Source organism: Sphaeramia orbicularis, chromosome 12, assembly GCF_902148855.1.
Source record: "Sphaeramia orbicularis chromosome 12, fSphaOr1.1, whole genome shotgun sequence".
NCBI classification, from domain to species: Eukaryota; Metazoa; Chordata; class Actinopteri; order Kurtiformes; family Apogonidae; genus Sphaeramia; species Sphaeramia orbicularis.
The window spans coordinates 77,184,896-77,204,623 of NC_043968.1; the positions used below are offsets into that span (position 1 = coordinate 77,184,896).

Sequence of the window (19,728 nt, forward strand, 5' to 3'; positions counted from 1 at the left end):
TCCATGAACTCATTGTCCTCTTGTGTCCACAGTACTGTGGTCATATATGGGGTAGGGATGCAAATTATCGATTAATCCATTAATCATTAGTTGGTTGACCTTATCGATTGATTAACAATTAATTGATGAGTTGTGATTTTCCTGAGAACCTGAATTTCTCTTTCAATAGCCCACCCCACCCTGCCACTATTTTCCCATGGCCACTGGGGTGACATAATGTGGGCCATACCTGTGTCCCAGATCAAGAGCCTGGAGGATGTTTTTAACTTCTGTCTCAGATAGTCCAGATGACTGTGGACTAGACCAACCTCCAGGGAAAACATTCCGATCCGATCCCGATCTTGATCCCGCATTTATGTGTGTATTTAGGCGGGGGTGCACCGCTCCCACAGATAGACGTGCTGGTCTGTTTGGCTCCACCATGTCCATAAAGACATTCTGACTCATCAACGCCATGATCTGGTTCAATGACCGGCTATCCCAGTCAGGCCAATAATCAGCGATGAAGCCTAGACCGGGCAGTGGCGCCCCCTACTGTTGACACCACAAATTCCAAAAAAGGGCAATTAACCGACAATTAATAATTTAATCGAGCAAATTCTTATCAACAATTAACTGATTATCGATTAATTGTTTACATCCCTAATATGGAGTATATATGTATTTGATAGGGACAATGTAAATTACATAGTATAACAACTTCTACCTGTTACAAACAAGCTGTAGTAACATGGTGGAGTGAAACTGCACCCCCACCCAAATACGTGCGTTTTCCCTGGAGGCTGGTCTAATCCACGGTCATCTGGACTATCTGGTCGATGAGACAGAAGTTAAAACATCCTCCAGGCTCCTGATCCGGGACACAGTATATAAGGTATGTCAGTCACCCCACAGGAAAATAGCTGGGGGGCGGGGGGGGTCAGAAATGCCCATTTCTTCAAAACTGCCCCTCTTCAGATCCATTTATTTTATTGAATTTCTCTGCTGAATTTCTTTAGTTCTACTCCATAAATGTCATTGTCTGTACTGTATCCAATGGTTCAATCAATCAGTCATTAAGGGAAATTACATAATTTTTTTCATGAATTATATAAACAGCATTTAGCTTTTACTGTTATAGACCCTATGAAAAGAGAAATTCATGTTCTCAGGAAAATTGCTGCTTATCAATTAATCGTTAATCAGTTGATAAGGTCAGTCAACTAATGATTAATGGATTAATCGATAATTTGCATCCCTTGTGTGGACGTATCCTGGGTAACTGGTCCCCTGTCCTTGTCCTGGACCCGGATAGGCCCATGTGTGATGGTTCTGTCCACATTATAGTGTCAGCAGGGGGACAGGTTACGAGTCTACAGAGGACAGAACCACGACACTGATCGGATCTGAGGGACAGAGACACATGACAAAGGTAGACCCACAGGACTGAGGACAGAGACACTTAGAAAAAAAAAAATGAAAGAGACTGAGTGATAAAGAAGAAATAAAGCCACAGTCCACAGAGGAGACAAAGCAGACAGTAAAGAACTGTGGGGCTTTGGCAGTCGTCCCCTGGAGTCCAATATTTTGGGCTTCACTCTTATGCCTGTCATATTTGAAAGTGGGAAGCTCCAAGGGCCCAGTTCCACCATCCAAATGCCACAGACTTGTTCTCAGCCACAAGCCCTGGTGTCAGTCTGCACTGGATTTAGTCAGTGACAGAGATGGATGAGAGAGGGAAGAGAGGCATTAGGAGGAATCAGTGAATGGAAAATGAAGCAATCTGAGCAGAGTTTAGTGTCTGGCTGCATAGTAAAGGAACATTCAGAGAGTTCAGGGTCAAAGCAGACACAAACAACAACAACATAACTGTAGGCGTCACAGTGTTGGAGATGCTACAGATTCTACAGAGAAGTCACACTTAAAGGTGTGGTAGGAGATGTTTTCCTGGAGCATTTTTTACTATATTGCTTTAAATCTCCTTCACACCCTGATTAAAACCAATTAATTAAATGCTCTAGCACAAAAATTTAAAAAAAAATGTAGTCACCTGTGGAACGGACAGGACTGAAAAAACACCATCCAATAATTTTAGCTGGCCCATTGAAATGATTGAAAGGTGATATGTCTATCAAACTCAACTGTCATTTGTCCCTCCCCCCTCTGTTTGTACCCCTCTTCGTGAATGAATCGTGGGTTCTCAGAGGTTTGGAGAAACTGGTACAGGAAATGGAGACAGAGACAGAGCTAGGCTATATTAGTTATAGTAGTTATAATAGTTATATTAGTTATATTAGCTATATTTGTTATATCAACTATATTAGTTATATTAGTTATATTAGCTATATTAGTTATATTAATTATATTATTTATATTAGTTATATGAGCTATATTAGTTATATTAATTGTATTAGTTATATTAGTTATATTAGCTATATTTGTTATATCAACTATATTAGTTATATTAGCTATATTAGCTATATTAGTTATATTAGTTATATTAGCTATATTAGTTGCATTAGCTTTATTAGTTATATTAGCAATATTAGGTATATTATTTATACTAGCTATATTCATTATATTAGTTACATTAGCTATATTAGTTATATTAGCTATATTAGTTATATTGCTATATTAGTTGCATTAGCTTTATTAGTTATATTAGCAATATTAGGTATATTATTTATACTAGCTATATTCATTATATTAGTTACATTAGCTATATTAGCTATATTAGTTATATTAGTTATATTAGTTACATTAGCTATATTAGTTATATTAGCTATATTAGCTATATTAGTTATATTAGCTATATTAGTTACATTAGCTTTATTAGTTATATTAGCTATATTAGTTACATTAGCTTTATTAGTTATATTAGCTATATTAGCTATGTTAGTTATATTAGCTATATTAGTTACATTAGCTTTATTAGTTATATTAGCTTTATTAGTTATATTAGCTATATTAGTTATATTAGTTACATTAGCTATATTAGTTATATTAGCTATATTAGTTATATTAGCTATATTAGCTATATTAGTTACATTAGCTTTATTAGTTATATTAGCTATATTAGTTATATTAGTTACATTAGCTATATTAGTTATATTAGCTCTATTAGTTATATTAGTTATATTAGCTATATTAGTTACATTAGCTTTATTAGTTATATTAGCTATATTAGTTACATTAGCTTTATTAGCTATATTAGTTATATTAGTTATATTAGCTATATTAGTTACATTAGCTTTATTAGTTATATTAGCTATATTAGTTATATTAGTTACATTAGCTATATTAGTTATATTAGCTATATTAGTTATATTAGTTATATTAGCTATATTAGTTACATTAGCTTTATTAGTTATATTAGCTATATTAGTTATATTAGTTATATTAGCTATATTAGTTACATTAGCTTTATTAGTTATATTAGCTATATTAGTTACATTAGCTTTATTAGTTATATTAGCTATATTAGTTATATTAGTTATATTAGCTATATTAGTTACATTAGCTTTATTAGTTATATTAGCTATATTAGTTATATTAGTTATATTAGCTATATTAGTTATATTAGCTATATTAGCTATATTAGTTACATTAGCTTTATTAGTTATATTAGCTATATTAGTTACATTAGCTTTATTAGTTATATTAGCTATATTAGTTACATTAGCTTTATTAGTTATATTAGCTATATTAGTTATATTAGTTATATTAGCTATATTAGTTACATTAGCTTTATTAGTTATATTAGCTATATTAGTTATATTAGTTACATTAGCTATATTAGTTATATTAGCTATATTAGTTATATTAGCTATATTAGCTATATTAGTTACATTAGCTTTATTAGTTATATTAGCTATATTAGTTATATTAGTTACATTAGCTATATTAGTTATATTAGCTCTATTAGTTATATTAGTTATATTAGCTATATTAGTTACATTAGCTTTATTAGTTATATTAGCTATATTAGTTACATTAGCTTTATTAGCTATATTAGTTATATTAGTTATATTAGCTATATTAGTTACATTAGCTTTATTAGTTATATTAGCTATATTAGTTATATTAGTTACATTAGCTATATTAGTTATATTAGCTATATTAGTTATATTAGTTATATTAGCTATATTAGTTACATTAGCTTTATTAGTTTTATTAGCTATATTAGTTATATTAGTTATATTAGCTATATTAGTTACATTAGCTTTATCAGTTATATTACTTAGCTGTAGTGTTCTTGTTCTCACATCACATATATATTGGATACTATATATGACTTTTTTTATATTGTCATTGTTCTAAATTCAATAAAAAGAGTTTTAAATATTAAAAACAAAAAAAAGCTGAATATCACTGCTTTAACAGAGAACAGTGTGAGTGAAATGTTAACATCTGTCACTACCGTCTATTTCCTCCTTTCAGTGAACGGCGGCTGGTCTACGTGGACGGAGTGGTCGGTGTGCAACAGCCGCTGCGGTCGTGGTTACCAGAAACGCACACGCAGCTGCACCAACCCGGCGCCGCTCAATGGCGGTGCAATCTGTGAAGGGCAAGGCATCCAGAAGCTGGCATGTAATCCTCTCTGCCCAGGTATGGCATACGATTACAATACACCCCCATACGAGTGGGTGGAAAAGGTTTAGGTGCACAAAAACTGAATACATAAAATATGATGCAACTGTGTGTTTGCATATTTCACTGTTTTTGTACCTCCACCCTTATATATGTGTGTGTGTGTGCACATCTCTCCCACATATCCCTTGCTGTCTGAATCGCGCAAAAAAAACCACTCACCCACACATGCTTTTGTTTGTCTTCATCGGTGTCATTTTCCACATTTGTTCACTGTACCTCCATTTATCCTGTCTGTTGTGTGGTAGTGGATGGCCTGTGGACAGAGTGGAGTAAGTGGTCCACCTGTGGGACAGAGTGCACCCACTGGAGAAGGAGAGAATGCAACGCCCCAGCACCCAAAAACGGGGGAAAGGACTGTGAGGGCATGGTGCTCCAGTCCAAGAACTGCACCGATGGGCTGTGCATGCAGAGTGAGTACCTGACTAACGCTCTGCTACTCCCTCTGGCCTGCAGACGAACAAAATGTCCTCACCTTTTGACCGTGGCCTTCACGCTCCTCTTTCTTCGGTACACTGTGTTTCACATCCGCTCATGACACTTTCACCCTGTCTCTCACTCACTCCGCCTCATGCATAAACAGGAAGACACGCTAACACAACTCGCCCTCTACCTTTGTCACGTACTCCTTTTTTCCGTATTTGCACAGACGCAACAACAGCTCAGAAGCATCGGAATAACACAAACTCCTAAACATCTTTTCATAGTCCCATTTAAAAAGATGTTCGGCCATACCAGATACATTCTAAGTAATTATCCATGTCAGGGGCTGAGCTTTGGGGAGTTCTATTTAAATAATAATAAGTGATTATAATGTAATTACATAAGGGAGTCGTAACGGCCAAGCTGCTGCCATCACATTCTCATGTCAGGGTGATTTTCTTCTAAGATTGGTCCGTTGGGGGAAACTTCCCGAATCTTTTCATGATATGAAGAGTTCTGGTCCCATAACATTATTCATCAGTTTGATCACATTACCCCCCTCCCCCTCCAAACACACCCAGAGGTTTAGGTGCATGTGGAGGCAGTGGGTCCAGACTCAGTGTTTCAGATCTGCTGTTAAGCTCCATATTTCTGTCAGTTTCATATGATAGAGTGGATTGTCCTGTACAACCTGACCCAGTTATTTCTATGGAACCTCAATTTAGATATGCCCCTATGCCCCCAAGCCCACGGGTGTCAGACTCATTTTAGTTCAGGGGCCACATCCTCCCAGTATCATCTGAAGTGGGCCACACCAATATAATAACCCTCAACTTTAATCTGAGCTTTTATGAACATCCAGTGCTGTAGTCCAGGGTATACAGCAGTATACGGAGTACACCTACTTATTTTTCAGTCAGCATTGCGTATACCCCCTGATGTTCACCATTCAGTCGTATCTGAGCCAAATAGCCCATTTTTCCTCTAGGATGGTGAAGCCATGACCCGCCCTATTCTGCCTCTAATTGGCTAATACTCGTTGCCTTCACTGATTAGATTGGTTAACTTTAGGCATGAGGAATAATGAGCCAATCAGAGGCAGAGTAGGATGGGTTATGCCAAGAAAAATAATGCTAACTGGCCGAGAGAACCTACTTTCATGGAGTAAATCTGAGGTAGCCTACGTTTTAAGGTGGTTTCTAGATGAGTCATTATTTTAAACTACTGGCCATATGACTGCACATTTAGAGGAGAAGAGATTTTGTCCCAATAGTTAAACTGTGTGAGTAGGCTAACGTTCTGAAAGGCTAACATTATGAAAGGTTAACGTTATGAAGGCAAATGTTATGAAAGGCTAACGTTATGAAAGGTTAATGTTATGAATGCTAACATTCCTAAAGGCTAACGATATGAAAGACTAACGTTATGAAAGGTTAACGTTATGAAGGCTAACGTTATGAAAGGCTAAAATTATGAAAGGCTAATGATATGAAAGGATGATGTTAACAAAGGCTAATGTTATGAAAGGTTAACATTATGAAGGGTTCATGTTATGAAAGCTAACGTTATGAAAGGTTAACAATATGAAAGGTTAACGATATGAAAGGTTAATGATATGAAAGGTTAACGTTATGAAGACTAATGTTTGAAAGGCTAACATTCTGAAAGGTTAACGTTATGAAGGCCAATGGTCTGAAAGGCTAATGTTCTGAAAGGCTAACATTCTGAAAGGCTAGCGTTATGAAGTGCTAATGCTATGAAAGATTAATGTTGTGAAGGCTAATGGTCTGAAAGGCTAAGGTTCTGAAAGACTCATGTTATGAAAGGCTAACATTATGAAAGGCTAACGATATGAAAGGCTATCGTTATGAAAGGCTAATGTTATGAAAGGCTAGCGTTATCCTGTGTTTTCCTCCTGTTGAATCCATTTCCATTCCTGCAGCTGCTTGTGTGTCCAGTAAAACCTACAAATTGCTCCTGGTCAAGTCATGATAATTTTATAATAGTAAACAAATACTACTGATGGATTTTTGGGTAAACTAAATAGAGTAGTCTGACATGTCACTGTTTCTAAAACAGGGTGTTTTTCTGGACTACTTTGCAAAAAAAAAGGCAAAAATTGAGATTATCCCCACTTCTCCAGGGACCGCTGCACCACTGAGATCATCTACATAATGAGTAAATTAGATACAGGAAAATACTTGATTTTCACTGAAAAAACACAAAATACAGAGGATAATATCATAATAAATGGTGATAAATGACATAAAAAAGGTTAAATACAAAGAAAAATGCATTTAGGAACCTTCCATCAGCATAGCACTGGGTCTTTATGGGTTAATGCAGTCACAGCAGGTATAAAGGTATGATTATATATATTAAATAATAAATAAAATGAACAAAAAATTTACTAAAGTAACAAGACACGTGAAAAAAATACGCAAAAAATTGAAATTATGTTCAAAAAAAGAACAAAATAAGCAAGGAAAGAGATTAAGTGATCAATAAAATTAACAAAATGAATAACACATGGACAAAAATAATACACAACATGAACAAAATAAGTCTCAAACTGAATGAAATTGAAGAAAAAATAATGAACCCATGGAGCTGGATCAGTGACAGTGGATGGACACACTGGGTTATTGATTATATATATATATATATTAAATAATACATAAAATGAACAAAAAATTAAAATAACAAGGCACACGAAAAAATCTGCAAAAAATTGAAATTATGTTAAAAAAAAAAACCCAAAATGAGCAAGAAAACAGATAAAGTGATCAATAAAATGAACAAAATGAATAACAAATGGACAAAAATAATAAACAACATGAACAAAATACGCCTCAAACTGAATGAAATTGAAGAAAAAATATTAAACTCATGGAGTTGGATCAATGACAGTGGACAGACACACTTGTTCTTACGCTGACTGAAAAACTCACTTTTCTTCAGTTTTCTCTGTTTGTGATAAAATAACCTTCAGCTTTAATCTGAGCTTTTATGAACATCTACATGTTCTGTGAATTAAATATAGAAAAAAAAAAAGATTTTCACTGAAGAAACACAAAATCCAGAGGAGAATTTTGTAATGATTGGTGATAAATCACTTAAAAAAAAAGTTACATATGGAGAAAAATTAATTTGGGAAGTGCCACAAAAGTAGCTCTGGGTCTTTATGGGTTAAGAAAGTCATGTAGTTCAGTTGATCCACCAAACCAGCTCCTTCTGTCCTGAAATATATTCACAGATCAGAATCATGCTTCAATTACTATGATCCGTGTGTGAGTGCGGTGTTAAGACGCCGCTTGGTACTTGTTATGTTGATGTTGTCTAAAGCAGTCTTTAACCTTTATTGTAAAAAAAAAAAAAAAAAAAGAAAGGATTATTGGAGCGGAACTGGGAGGCGGCTGCACACTAACGATGTTTTCTTTAATAAACACGGTCTCCAATAAATGTGCTTGAGGGTGTCCGACTCACACACAGTCCCAGATGCGTCCACGGTGTGTGTAATTCACTACAGATGGTGATTGTGACACTAATAATAGAACAGAGGCTGAGCTGCTGGATGAGTTGAATTTAATCCAGCTGGGCCGTCAGGTGATGCAGCTGATCAGAGGCTTGGCTGTAAAACACTACCTGCAGCACGCTGTCCACATCATGTACTATAGGTTCTGCTTGACATCACACCGGTGGTCAGTATGCGTCTTTAGACACAGCTGGGTAATGACCCTGCACGTTTCCCTCCAAAGTAAACACACTGCAGGTCCAACATGTCCATGCAGACTGAGGACTGGGGAAACTATGACTGGGACTGTTCAGTGAATGTTAGCGTCAGACGAATATATTAGTTAATTTTATAACCAAGGGCGTACGTCTTTCATTTACAGAAACATCACACTGCAAAAAAGGAATATCTGCCTGAGATAAACTGACCTGAATGTGGAATATTTACCTTGAAAGATCTGTTTTTTTTTTAGATATTTTATTTATTGAGACTTAGTCTATTTCTATTTTTAATTTTTTCAACTTCGCTTGTAAACGTATTTATTGAACCCTGCCTGTAGCACTTTGAGGTTTTTAGATAAAAGTAGTGTAAGACGTACACTTCCTGTGTCGGCGTTAACTGTCCTAATGTGGGAGGAGCTAATAAGAATACAAAACAGGTCACATGTTACTGCTATCCTTCATTTCGTTTCGTTGTTTGTTTACATTTTTCCTTTGGCTCACGGTGTTGCTTCATAACTTAAGTTTATGTTGATTTTTTTTTTTTTTTATACATAAATAAACTAGAAAAACTCTTGGAGAGCGCAGACCTCCACCAAGGCAGATCAGTCCCCCCCACCACCACCACCACCACATCACCACCAAAATTTAATAATTGTTTCCTTGTGCCAGAATCAACATTTCCTGAAAATTTCATCCAAATCCGTTCATAACTTTTTGAGTCATCTTGCACACAGACAAATGGACAGACAAACCCTGATGAAAGCATAACCTCTGCTGTTTCACTTGGCAGAGGTAATAAAATGTATTATTATTATTATTATTATTATTATTATTATTATTATTATTATTATTATCTTGTTCAGATTATTTGACTTGTTGTCATCTTGTTCTACCCCACTGAGATATTACAACATTTTTTTTTTTTAATTAATATTTATAATAAAACCAGCTCCATTGTTGAGGATGAGTATGGAGGAACTGTTTACCCTCAACACAGTTTTACCTCTTTTATGTAGTTTTGCTTAAACATATCTATTGAGTCATTACATTTTCATAAGACCATATGAAAAGTCTTATTATGAAGACTTGAAACAAGTATTTTCTGCTTAAAATAAGAATGTTATCATTCTATAATCCTTAGAAAATATGGTCTTATTTTAAGAAAACTTGGTAAGTGTAATTTTCTTTCTGCACTGGCAGATAATTACCTCCGCCAAGGAGGTTATGTTTTTGCCTGGGTTTGTTTGTTTGTCTGTCTGTTTGTTTGTTTGTCTGTCCGTTAGTGTGCAACATAACTCAAAACGTTATGGACAGATTTTGATGAAATTTTCAGGGTTTGTTGGAAATGGGATAAGGAAGAAATGATTAAATTTTGGTGGTGATCGGGGGTGGGGGGGGCCCATTTCCAACAAACCCTGAAAATTTCATCAAAATCTGTCCATAACCTTTTGAGTTATGTTGCACACTAACGGACAGACAAACAGACAGAGACAAACAAACAAACAAACAAACCCTGGCAAAAACATAACCTCCTTGGCGTGGGGGGGCCCACGGGGGGGGCCACTGATCAGCCTTGGCGGAGGTCTGCGCTCTCCGAGTGCTTTTCTAGTTTGACTTGTTTTCATCTTGTTCTACCCCACTGAGATATTACAACTAATTTTTTTTATCAATATTTATAATAAAAACCAGCTCCATTGTTGAGGATGAGTATGGAGGAACTGTTTACCCTCAACACAGTTTTACTTGTTTTACTTGTTTTGCTTAAACATATCTATTGAGTCATTGCATTTTCATAAGACCATATGAAAAGTCTTACTATGAAGACTTGAAACAAGTATTTTCTGCTTAAAATAAGAATGTTATCATTCTATAATCCTTGGAAAATATGGTCTTATTTTCAGAAAACTTGATAAATGCAATTTTCTTTTTGCACTGCAGATAATTTTACTTGAAATAAGACATTTTAACCCAATAATGACTTTAATTTTCTTCTATTTGTACAGTTCTTTTGTGCAGTGTGCAGACTGAGGACTGGGGAAACTATGACTGGGACTGTTCAGTGAATGTTAGCGTCAGACGAATACATTAGTTAATTCTATAACCAAGGGCATACGTCTTTTGTGGACAGAAACATCACACTGCAAAAACGGAATATCTGCCTTAGATAAACTGACCTGAAGGTGGAATATTTACCTTGAAAGATCTTTTTTTTTTTTTTTTAGATTTTTTATTTATTGAGACTTAATCTTGTTCTGATTATTTGACTTGTTTTCATCTTGTTCTACCCCACTGAGATATTACAACTAATTTTAATCAAAATTTATAACAAAACCAGCTCAATTGTTGGGGGATGAGTGTAGAGGAACTGTTTACCCTCAACACATTTGTACTTGTTTTATGCAGTTTTGCCTTAACATATCTAATGAGTCATTACATTTTCATATGAAAAGTCTTACTATGAAGACTTGAAACAAGTATTTTCTGCTTAAAATAAGTATGTTGGTATTCTATAATCCTTAGACATTTTCTTATTTCAAGAAAATTTGATAAACGTAATTTTCTTTCTGCACTGGCAGATAATTTTACTTGAAGTAAGACATTTTAACCCAATAATGACTTTAATTTTCTTCTATTTGCACAGGCCTTTTTTGCAGTGTGCAGACTGAGGACTGGGGAAACTATGACTGGGACTGTTCAGTGAATGTTAGCGTCAGACGAATACATTAGTTGATTTTATAACCAAGGGCATACGTCTTTCGTGTCCAGAAACATCCGGCTGTAATCTATGAAAGGGCTGAGACAGGCTTGCTCTTAGAAGTCTTTTCTATCGAATGTTTTTTTTTTCTAATTTGACGCAGCACGGCCTTAAGATCATCCCGCACTCGTCCACTCTTTTTCAACGCAGCCAACGCATCTCCAAAGCATTAGTTCTCAGTAGATTGATGGGCAGTTTGCAGAAAATATAAAGCTGTAATGATATAGATTTAGGATCATTTCAGGAATTGATTTTTTTGGAAGCTAAGAGGGTGAAGCCACTTATGTCAATGCTAATGACCATTTCCACTAGCATTTAGGAGAATGGCCCATTATCTAAAAGCTCACATTATGGCAAATATGATTGGGAATGGAAGTTGTGTGCAATCTGAACTCACCTTGGACCGCTGATCTGCTCCCTTCAGTGCACAGCTGACTTCTGAGCAAACACGTGTCAGTGGATTCCGTTGCAGCTTGATCTTATTTTCTGTTGTTTGAATTTATTTAAATCATTTCAGTTGCAATCCATCACTGAAGTTTGGCGAAGGAATTCAATATAAGCAGAGCTGGATGTAGAACTCCTGATATTCCGGCTCCATCGCTGTGCACCGTAAAAACACGACTGGTCTGAGTCAAAAAGGGAAGGGTTGTGTTATAATTTACTTTGAAGCTTGTTTATCACATTTAGCCTGTCGGGGAGTTTCGGGGTTGGATTTAACAAAGTTAAGCACCTACAGATTGATCTGGAGAGGCTGCACTTTGTCTGTTGAGATGGAACTTCCCAACTCTAACACGAGTAGAGTTTCACAGTTCAATGACGCTGACCCGTCTGAGTCGGTGTTCCGCACCCCCTCGGTGGTCTGGCTTCCTTGATTCTGATGTTGTTTTCCAGGCCTTTGGTGACCCTCCTCTCAGATGTGACTTTTTTTTTTTTTGACATATTGATCCAGAGAAAGGGGAACTCATGCACCAACAAGGGCAAATGATTTATTGCTATGAAACACGACAGACAGTCATGTTGCACCAGTTTACTGTAAAACACACTGATGTTTACTTTGCAATTTAAGACATTTTTGCAGATGACAATTTACAAAGAAATCATTTTTGGTAGTAGTGTGCTTATTTGGACTGACATTAAAGTAAAGAAGAATGTGAGTTCTTTGTTTTTTCATGTGTATTTTTATTTATGGGTTTTCTTCTCTGTTCTTTTTTTTTAATATTCTTTATTGAGTTTTACAAGGTAAAACAAAACACATACACTTCTATACTTGATAACCATATACATATTTCCCCACCTGTATATACATCCACACATAAAAAATATACAATTACCCATGTACATCTGTATATACACCCCCAACTTGAGATAAACATAAACCTGTAAATTTATATATATATATATATATATATATATATATATATACAGGGTGGGGAAGCAAAATTTACAATATTTTGAGGCAGGGATTGAAAGACAGTGTATGACCAATTAGTTTATTGAAAGTCATGAGAATTTATTTGCCACAAGAAAATGTACAAAATAGAAAATGTTTTTATTCTATGTGTCCTCCTTCTTTCTCAATAACTGCCTTCACGCGCTTCCTGAAACTTGTGCAAGTGTTCCTCAAATATTCGGGTGACAACTTCTCCCATTCTTCTTTAATAGTATCTTCCAGACTTTGTCGTAATAGTTTTGCTCATAGTCATTCTCTTCTTTCCATTATAAACAGACTTTATGGACACTCCAACTATTTTTGAAATCTCCTTTGGTGTGACGAGTGCATTCAGCAAATCACACACTCTTTGACGTTTGCTTTCCTGATTACTCATATGGGCAAAAGTTTCTGAAAAGGTATGGATAATAGTGTTAGGTATGATTATGACATCAATATATGTTTGGTTTCAAAACAGTTGACGTAGTGCCTGCTGAGAAAAAACAACTAGATGTTCATTGTAAATTTTGCTTCCCCACCCTGTATATATCAAAAGACACCAGGAATATGAACAAGAGGGACATATTTATTTTTTATTTTTATATTATATTTATTTTTATATTTTAACCAGGAAGTCCCACTAAGATCAGAAATCTGTTTTGCAAGGGAGACCTAGCCAAAGTAGCAGCCACACAAAGTCCAAACAATATAAAACACATAGATGTTACACAATAAAAATTAGTTAGATTATTATTACCTCCGGCAAGTGTAACGCCGGAGGTTATGTTTTCATTGGGGTTTGTCCGTTTATTTGTTTGTTAGCAAGATAACTCAAAAAGTTATGGACGGATTTTCATTAAATTCTCAGGAAATGTTGATACTGACACAAGGAACAAATGATTACATTAGGGGTGGGGGTGGGTGGGTGATCTGCCTTGGCGAAGGTCTGCGCTCTCCGAGTGCTTTTCTAGTTGATCATGTAAACAGGATAATCTGATCGGCAGTAATCTGATTAAGTCGAAATTGGATTCACACACCTAGATTTCTCCCCAAAACTCCAATGTCTTCACACATGTATACAGGTTAAACTGAGTTGTTTTTTTTGTTTTTGTTTTTTTTCCATCTGCACATGTGTAAACTTGAAAAGCACTTGGAGAGCCAGACCTCCACCAAGGCTGATCAGTCTGTCCCCCCCCATCACCACCAAAATTAAACATTTGTTCCTTGTGCCAGTATCAACATTTCCTGAAAATTTCATCAAAATCCATCTATAGCTTTTTGAGTTATCTTGCTAACAGACAAACAAACAAACAGACAAACCCCAATGAAAACATAACCTCCTTGGCAGAGGTAAAAAAAAAAATCTACAAAAACTGAAGTTACGGAAGCAGAGGCGAACGTGGACATATCTGAGGATGTCTGGCGCGATGTATGTACAGAGGCACATCCGGTTACGAATTCTAATACATGGAGGGAATTCAAATGGAAAATAATCACTAGATATTTCAGAACACCAGAAATAGTGTCTAAGATGGATCCCCAACATCCCAGTTCATGCTAGAGGAACTGCGGAGCCCATAGAGCTAATCACACTCACATATTTTGGCTTTGTCCTAAGTTAAGTGTGTTTTGGAGGGAGGTGTTCAATGCCCTGAAGGGGGTTTTTAAAATGAACATCCCACAAAGCTTCACAGTGGCAGTTTTGGGAGTAATACCTGAAGGTCTGGATAGAAAAGCAGATAAATACCTTTTGAATATATTATTAAAGTCTATAACCATCAGTTGGATGAAACCAGAACCTCCCTCACATAATACATGGATTCAAAAAGTTTGGGATATTTACCAGATGGAGCAGATCACATACTTGCTCAGGCCTCAGAAAACCATATTTACTAAAAGATGGGAACCTATGTTACCTTTACTACTGCAATAATATTTACTGGTGATGCAAGAATACTCCATGTTATCAAGGTGCTGTCTTTCTACCTCTGACGAAGATTTATATCTACAGCCTTTTTTATTTTTTATTTTTATTTTTTTTATTTTTTGGAGTGAACATTGTTTGCTATAATTGTTATTGCTTTCTCAAATTTCATCATATGTGCTTGTGGAGGTGTATGAGAATATATTTGCAGCTGTGTAATGGGAAAAGAAATTAATTGAATTATACTTGAATGTATAATTGTACTGTACTGGGAAAAAAGAGAAAATTTAATAAAAATTAAGTTAAAAAAAACAAAAAACAAAACTGAAGTTACACAGCGACACTGTGAGCCAAAGGAAAAATGTAAACAATCAAACAATGAAACGAAATGAAGGGTAGCAGCAACATGTGACCTGTTTTATATTCTTATTAGCTCCTCCCACATTAGGACAGTTAACGCCGACACAGGAAGTGTACGTCTTACATCATAACATACGTACATACTCTGAAAGAAATCCAATAATGGACTGAAACATGTAAACCAGGGTTTTTCCATTATCGCATTTCTGAAATGAATGTAAACACATCACATCTGATTACAGCAATAATCGGATTACTCCCAGTTATGAGATATTTATGGTCATGTAAACAGGCTCTGTGGTTTCCTGTTCTCTGAGCTGCTTTTTTCCTCTACCTCTGTAGTGTCAGTGAAGAGCTGCTGCTGTAGTCTGGGGGTCTGAGGTCTGCTTTGGAGTCCACCCACTGAAAGGAGTCTAGAGATTGAACGACATGAAAATTTCATACCACGGTTATTGTGACCAAAATTATCATGGTTATCATTATTATCGCGGTATTGTTGAAACTGTGCTCAAAATGTTCAAGAAGTACTGATACACACACTGAAATAATTTAACCAAGTTGTGTTTAAAAAAACAAAGAAACAAACAAAATAATTGGCACAATGGACTTTCTCTTGGCAGAAACATTCAAGTACGCTTACCTGATTGATTTACTTCACCGCCACTCCCCTCCTCACCGCCTCCGCTCTGCAGATGCTAACCTTCTCACCCCCATCACCAAGACTAAGTTTCTCACCTTGGGTGACAGGGCTTTTACCATCGCCGCCCCCATCCTCTGGAATTCTCTACCCATTCACATCCGGAACTCCGACACACTCACCTCATTCAAAAGCCAACTCAAATCCCACCTCTTCAAATCATCATTCGAAAACTGACCGCCCGTTCAACCTCCTCCACTCTCACCTACCTTCTTTTGTGTGTTTTTCTTTTGTCAGTATTTGTCTCTGTATTTGTTCTTCGATTACCATTTAGTATTAATTTCGTATCTGTTTACTCGTTGGATGTATGTTTGTCCCTTGGTTGTTTATTGTAAAGCGTCTTTGAGTACTTAGAAAAGCGCTATATAAAACTGATGTATTATTATTATTATTATTAAGTATTAACCCTTTGTAGTCTGAGCCTATTTTGTCCGTTTTTCAGTCCTTTTGATTTTGCCTTTATATTCTATATAAACAAATGTTTACTATACCCATGCTTGGTATCTTTTTATCCAGCACAACTTCATCTATATCATCTGCCTAGTATTTTTTTCACTTTAACCTACTATATAGGGCTGGGCGATAAATCGAATTAATTCGATTAATTCACCTTTTTAAAAATAGACGATTTGAAAAAATGCAAAATCGCAAAATCGAGGCGAGCTTAAATAAATAACTATACAGATTCGTCTCCTGCCTTTCATGACTTGAGCACTGGCGTTTGGTTCCGCCTCTTACGCCTTTCCGCCAAAACAATCACGCCCCCGCCATGGCGGACACAACACAAGCCGAAGAGTTGGTAGCTAGAAAAGGGACTCATGTTACGTCGATTATATGGAAATGGTTCGGATTTGACAAGACCGACGCAGAGCAAACTACAGTCGTGTGCAAGGTTTGCAGAAGTAAGGTGAAAACGAAGAGTAGCAGCACAACTAACCTCTTTCAGCACCTCCGGCAGAGACACCCTAAAGAATGGGAGGAGTGCTCGTAGCTGCGGGAGTGCGGCGTAGCTAGCACTAGCCATGGCAAACACGCAGCAAAGAAACAACAAACTTTAGCCGCATCATTTTCTTGTGCCGTGCCATATGATAAGTCAGGGGCACGATGGATTAAAATCGATTAAAATCGTAATCGTCCAAGATGACCAAAAAAATCGAGATTTTATTTTTTGGCCATATCGCCCAGCCCTACTACTATATCAACACAAAAGGCCAGAAAACACAAAAAATACATAAAATCCGATTTGAAAAATGTATATAATTTATTGTATAAATAACACAAAGATGCTTCACGAACCTTTTCAAAGACTTTAAAAGTGAATATTAGTTCCAAATATTAGGTATATAAAATTAAAATTGTAATAAATTAAAACTATACTCAAATATTTGACATAAAAGCATATCTTTACATAGGTGTTTTCTCCCCTAAAAGTGCGGTAATCAAACACGGTTATCATGATAATTAGAATTTAAACGGTAATATTAACCGTCGGCAATCTCACCACGGTTTATCGTTATACCGGTAATCGTTACATCCCTAATGGAGCCTTAGGTGGACTCAGTCTGACAGAGTCCACAGGATGGGATCAAACAGGCCATCAGCTGGACTGACCCCGACAGGCCCCTCCCACTGCCCCTCCCACTGCCCCAGCCTGCCCTCCTGCTGCCTGATTACATGTACACACCAGCCCCATCTATCAGGCCATTGATTTTTCTGTCAGTCTGCTTGTCTTTGTGCAACGTTCTCCTTCTCCAATAAGAACTTCATTGTTTGTGTAGATGTTTATGTTCCAGGGAGTGTGGACATGATACGGACCAGGACTGTCCACTTCACATGACGGACTGCATCTGATCACATACGTTCAACATTCTCCTGTAAATTACCAAATCTCTGTCTTCAGCTGTCTTTCACACCACATCTTCCTTACATAATCCTTCCTTTCTTCCTGTGCATTACTCTGTCCATCCCCTCTCTAGACACAAGGTTGTCGGTTCTATTCCAGGGCTGTCAAACTCATTTTCTTCCAGGTTTCACTTTCAGCCCAATTTGATCTCAAGTGGGCCGGACCAGTAAAATAATAACATTATAACCTATAAATATTAACAACAGTTTTAATCCAATAACATTAAACAAACAAACGAAAAATTTCAGAAAAAGTGAATAACCTCAAGAAACTAAATAGGTGCAATTTTAATAATATTATGCCTCAGTTTCTCATTTATACATGTGCATAACACACAATGTTACACAAACATTTGGTAACAGGTAGAATATGGTTTGGAATTTGGAACTAAAATAAGAACAGTTTTAACAATATTATGAATCATTTTATTATTAACACAACTTCAAATCGCAGTGGATCTACAAACGCACAAAACATTTAAAAACAACCATTATATTGTTAAAATTGCACTTAATTTTCTTCCAGATTCCACATTCAGCCCAATTTGATCTCAAGTGGGCTGGACCAGTAGAATAATAGCATTATAACCTATAAATATTAACAACAGTTTTAATGCAATAACATTAAATTATGCAAACATTTACATTTACAAAAACAAACAAAAAAAATTTGAGGAAAAAAAGTGAATAACCTCAAGAAACTATATAAATACAATTTTAACAATATTATGCCTCAACTTCTCATTTATACATGTGCATTACACACAATGTTACACAAACATTTGGTAACAGGCAGAATATGGTTTGGAATTTGGAACTAAAATAAAAACAGTTTTAACAATATTATGAATCAGTTTATTATTAACACAACTTACAGATTGCAGTGGAGCTACAAATGCACAAAACATTTAAAAATAAGCATTATATTGTTATAATTGCACTTAATTTTCTTCCAGATTCCACATTCAGCCCAATTTGATCTCAAGTGGACTGGACCAGTAGAATAATAGCATTATAACCTATAAATATAACAACAATTTTAATGCAATAACATTAAGTTATGAAAACATTTACATTTACAAACAAACAAAAAATTTCAAGAAAAAAAAGTGTCTAAGTTGAAGAAACTAAGTAAGTACAATTTTAACAATATTATGTCTCAGCTTATCATTTATACATGTGCATTTCACACAGTATTACACAAACATTTGGTGAAAGGCACAATATTGTTTGGAATTTAGAACTAAAATAAAAACAATTTCAACAATATTACGAATCAGTTTATTATTAACACAACTTACAGATCTAAAAATGCACAAAACATTTAAAAACAAGCATTATTTTGTTAAAATTGCATTTAATTTTCTTTCAGGTTCATATTTATTACATATTTAGATTTTCATTATGTTTTATATATATATATGTATGTAATGTATAAAACATTAAAACAAGAAGAACATTTCTAGTTGTTATTAATTATAGATTGTTATGTTATTATTTTACTCCAGATCACGTTGGTCTGTATGTGGCTCCTGAACTAAAGCGAGTTCGACACCTTTGACTGTTAATGTCTTCAGTGTCATTTCTGTACTTCCTAAATCAGTGTTTTTCAACATTGGGGTCGCCTGAAATTTCTAGTAATTGATAAAAAATAAAAACTTACTAATTAAAAATCTGTGTTGAGTTGACAGAGCTAATCCCAATCCATAACAGACAAACTGTGAGTCTGAAACTGAAACACTGTGGTTCTGTTTATCTGTCAAATGTTCATTGTGGTCAGTTTCAGATGCTGCAGCTCTTTCATAATTCATAGTTTGAGTTCTTGTTTGTTCAGTATTAATTGTCAGCCTTGTAAATTTAAGCTACACTGACTG

The 19,728-nt window shown here is 35.5% G+C and overlaps 1 protein-coding gene across 1 annotated transcript in view; it reads left to right on the forward strand.

Moving 5' to 3' along the window:
• The window catches only part of unc5cb (unc-5 netrin receptor Cb), a 419,315-nt gene that overhangs the window by 340,973 nt on the left and 58,614 nt on the right, over nt 1-19,728 (forward strand). The window contains exons 6-7 of the mRNA XM_030151091.1: nt 4,420-4,587; nt 4,878-5,042. Coding sequence (XP_030006951.1) covers nt 4,420-4,587; nt 4,878-5,042 — 333 coding nt within the window. The remainder of the gene's footprint in view (nt 1-4,419; nt 4,588-4,877; nt 5,043-19,728) is intronic.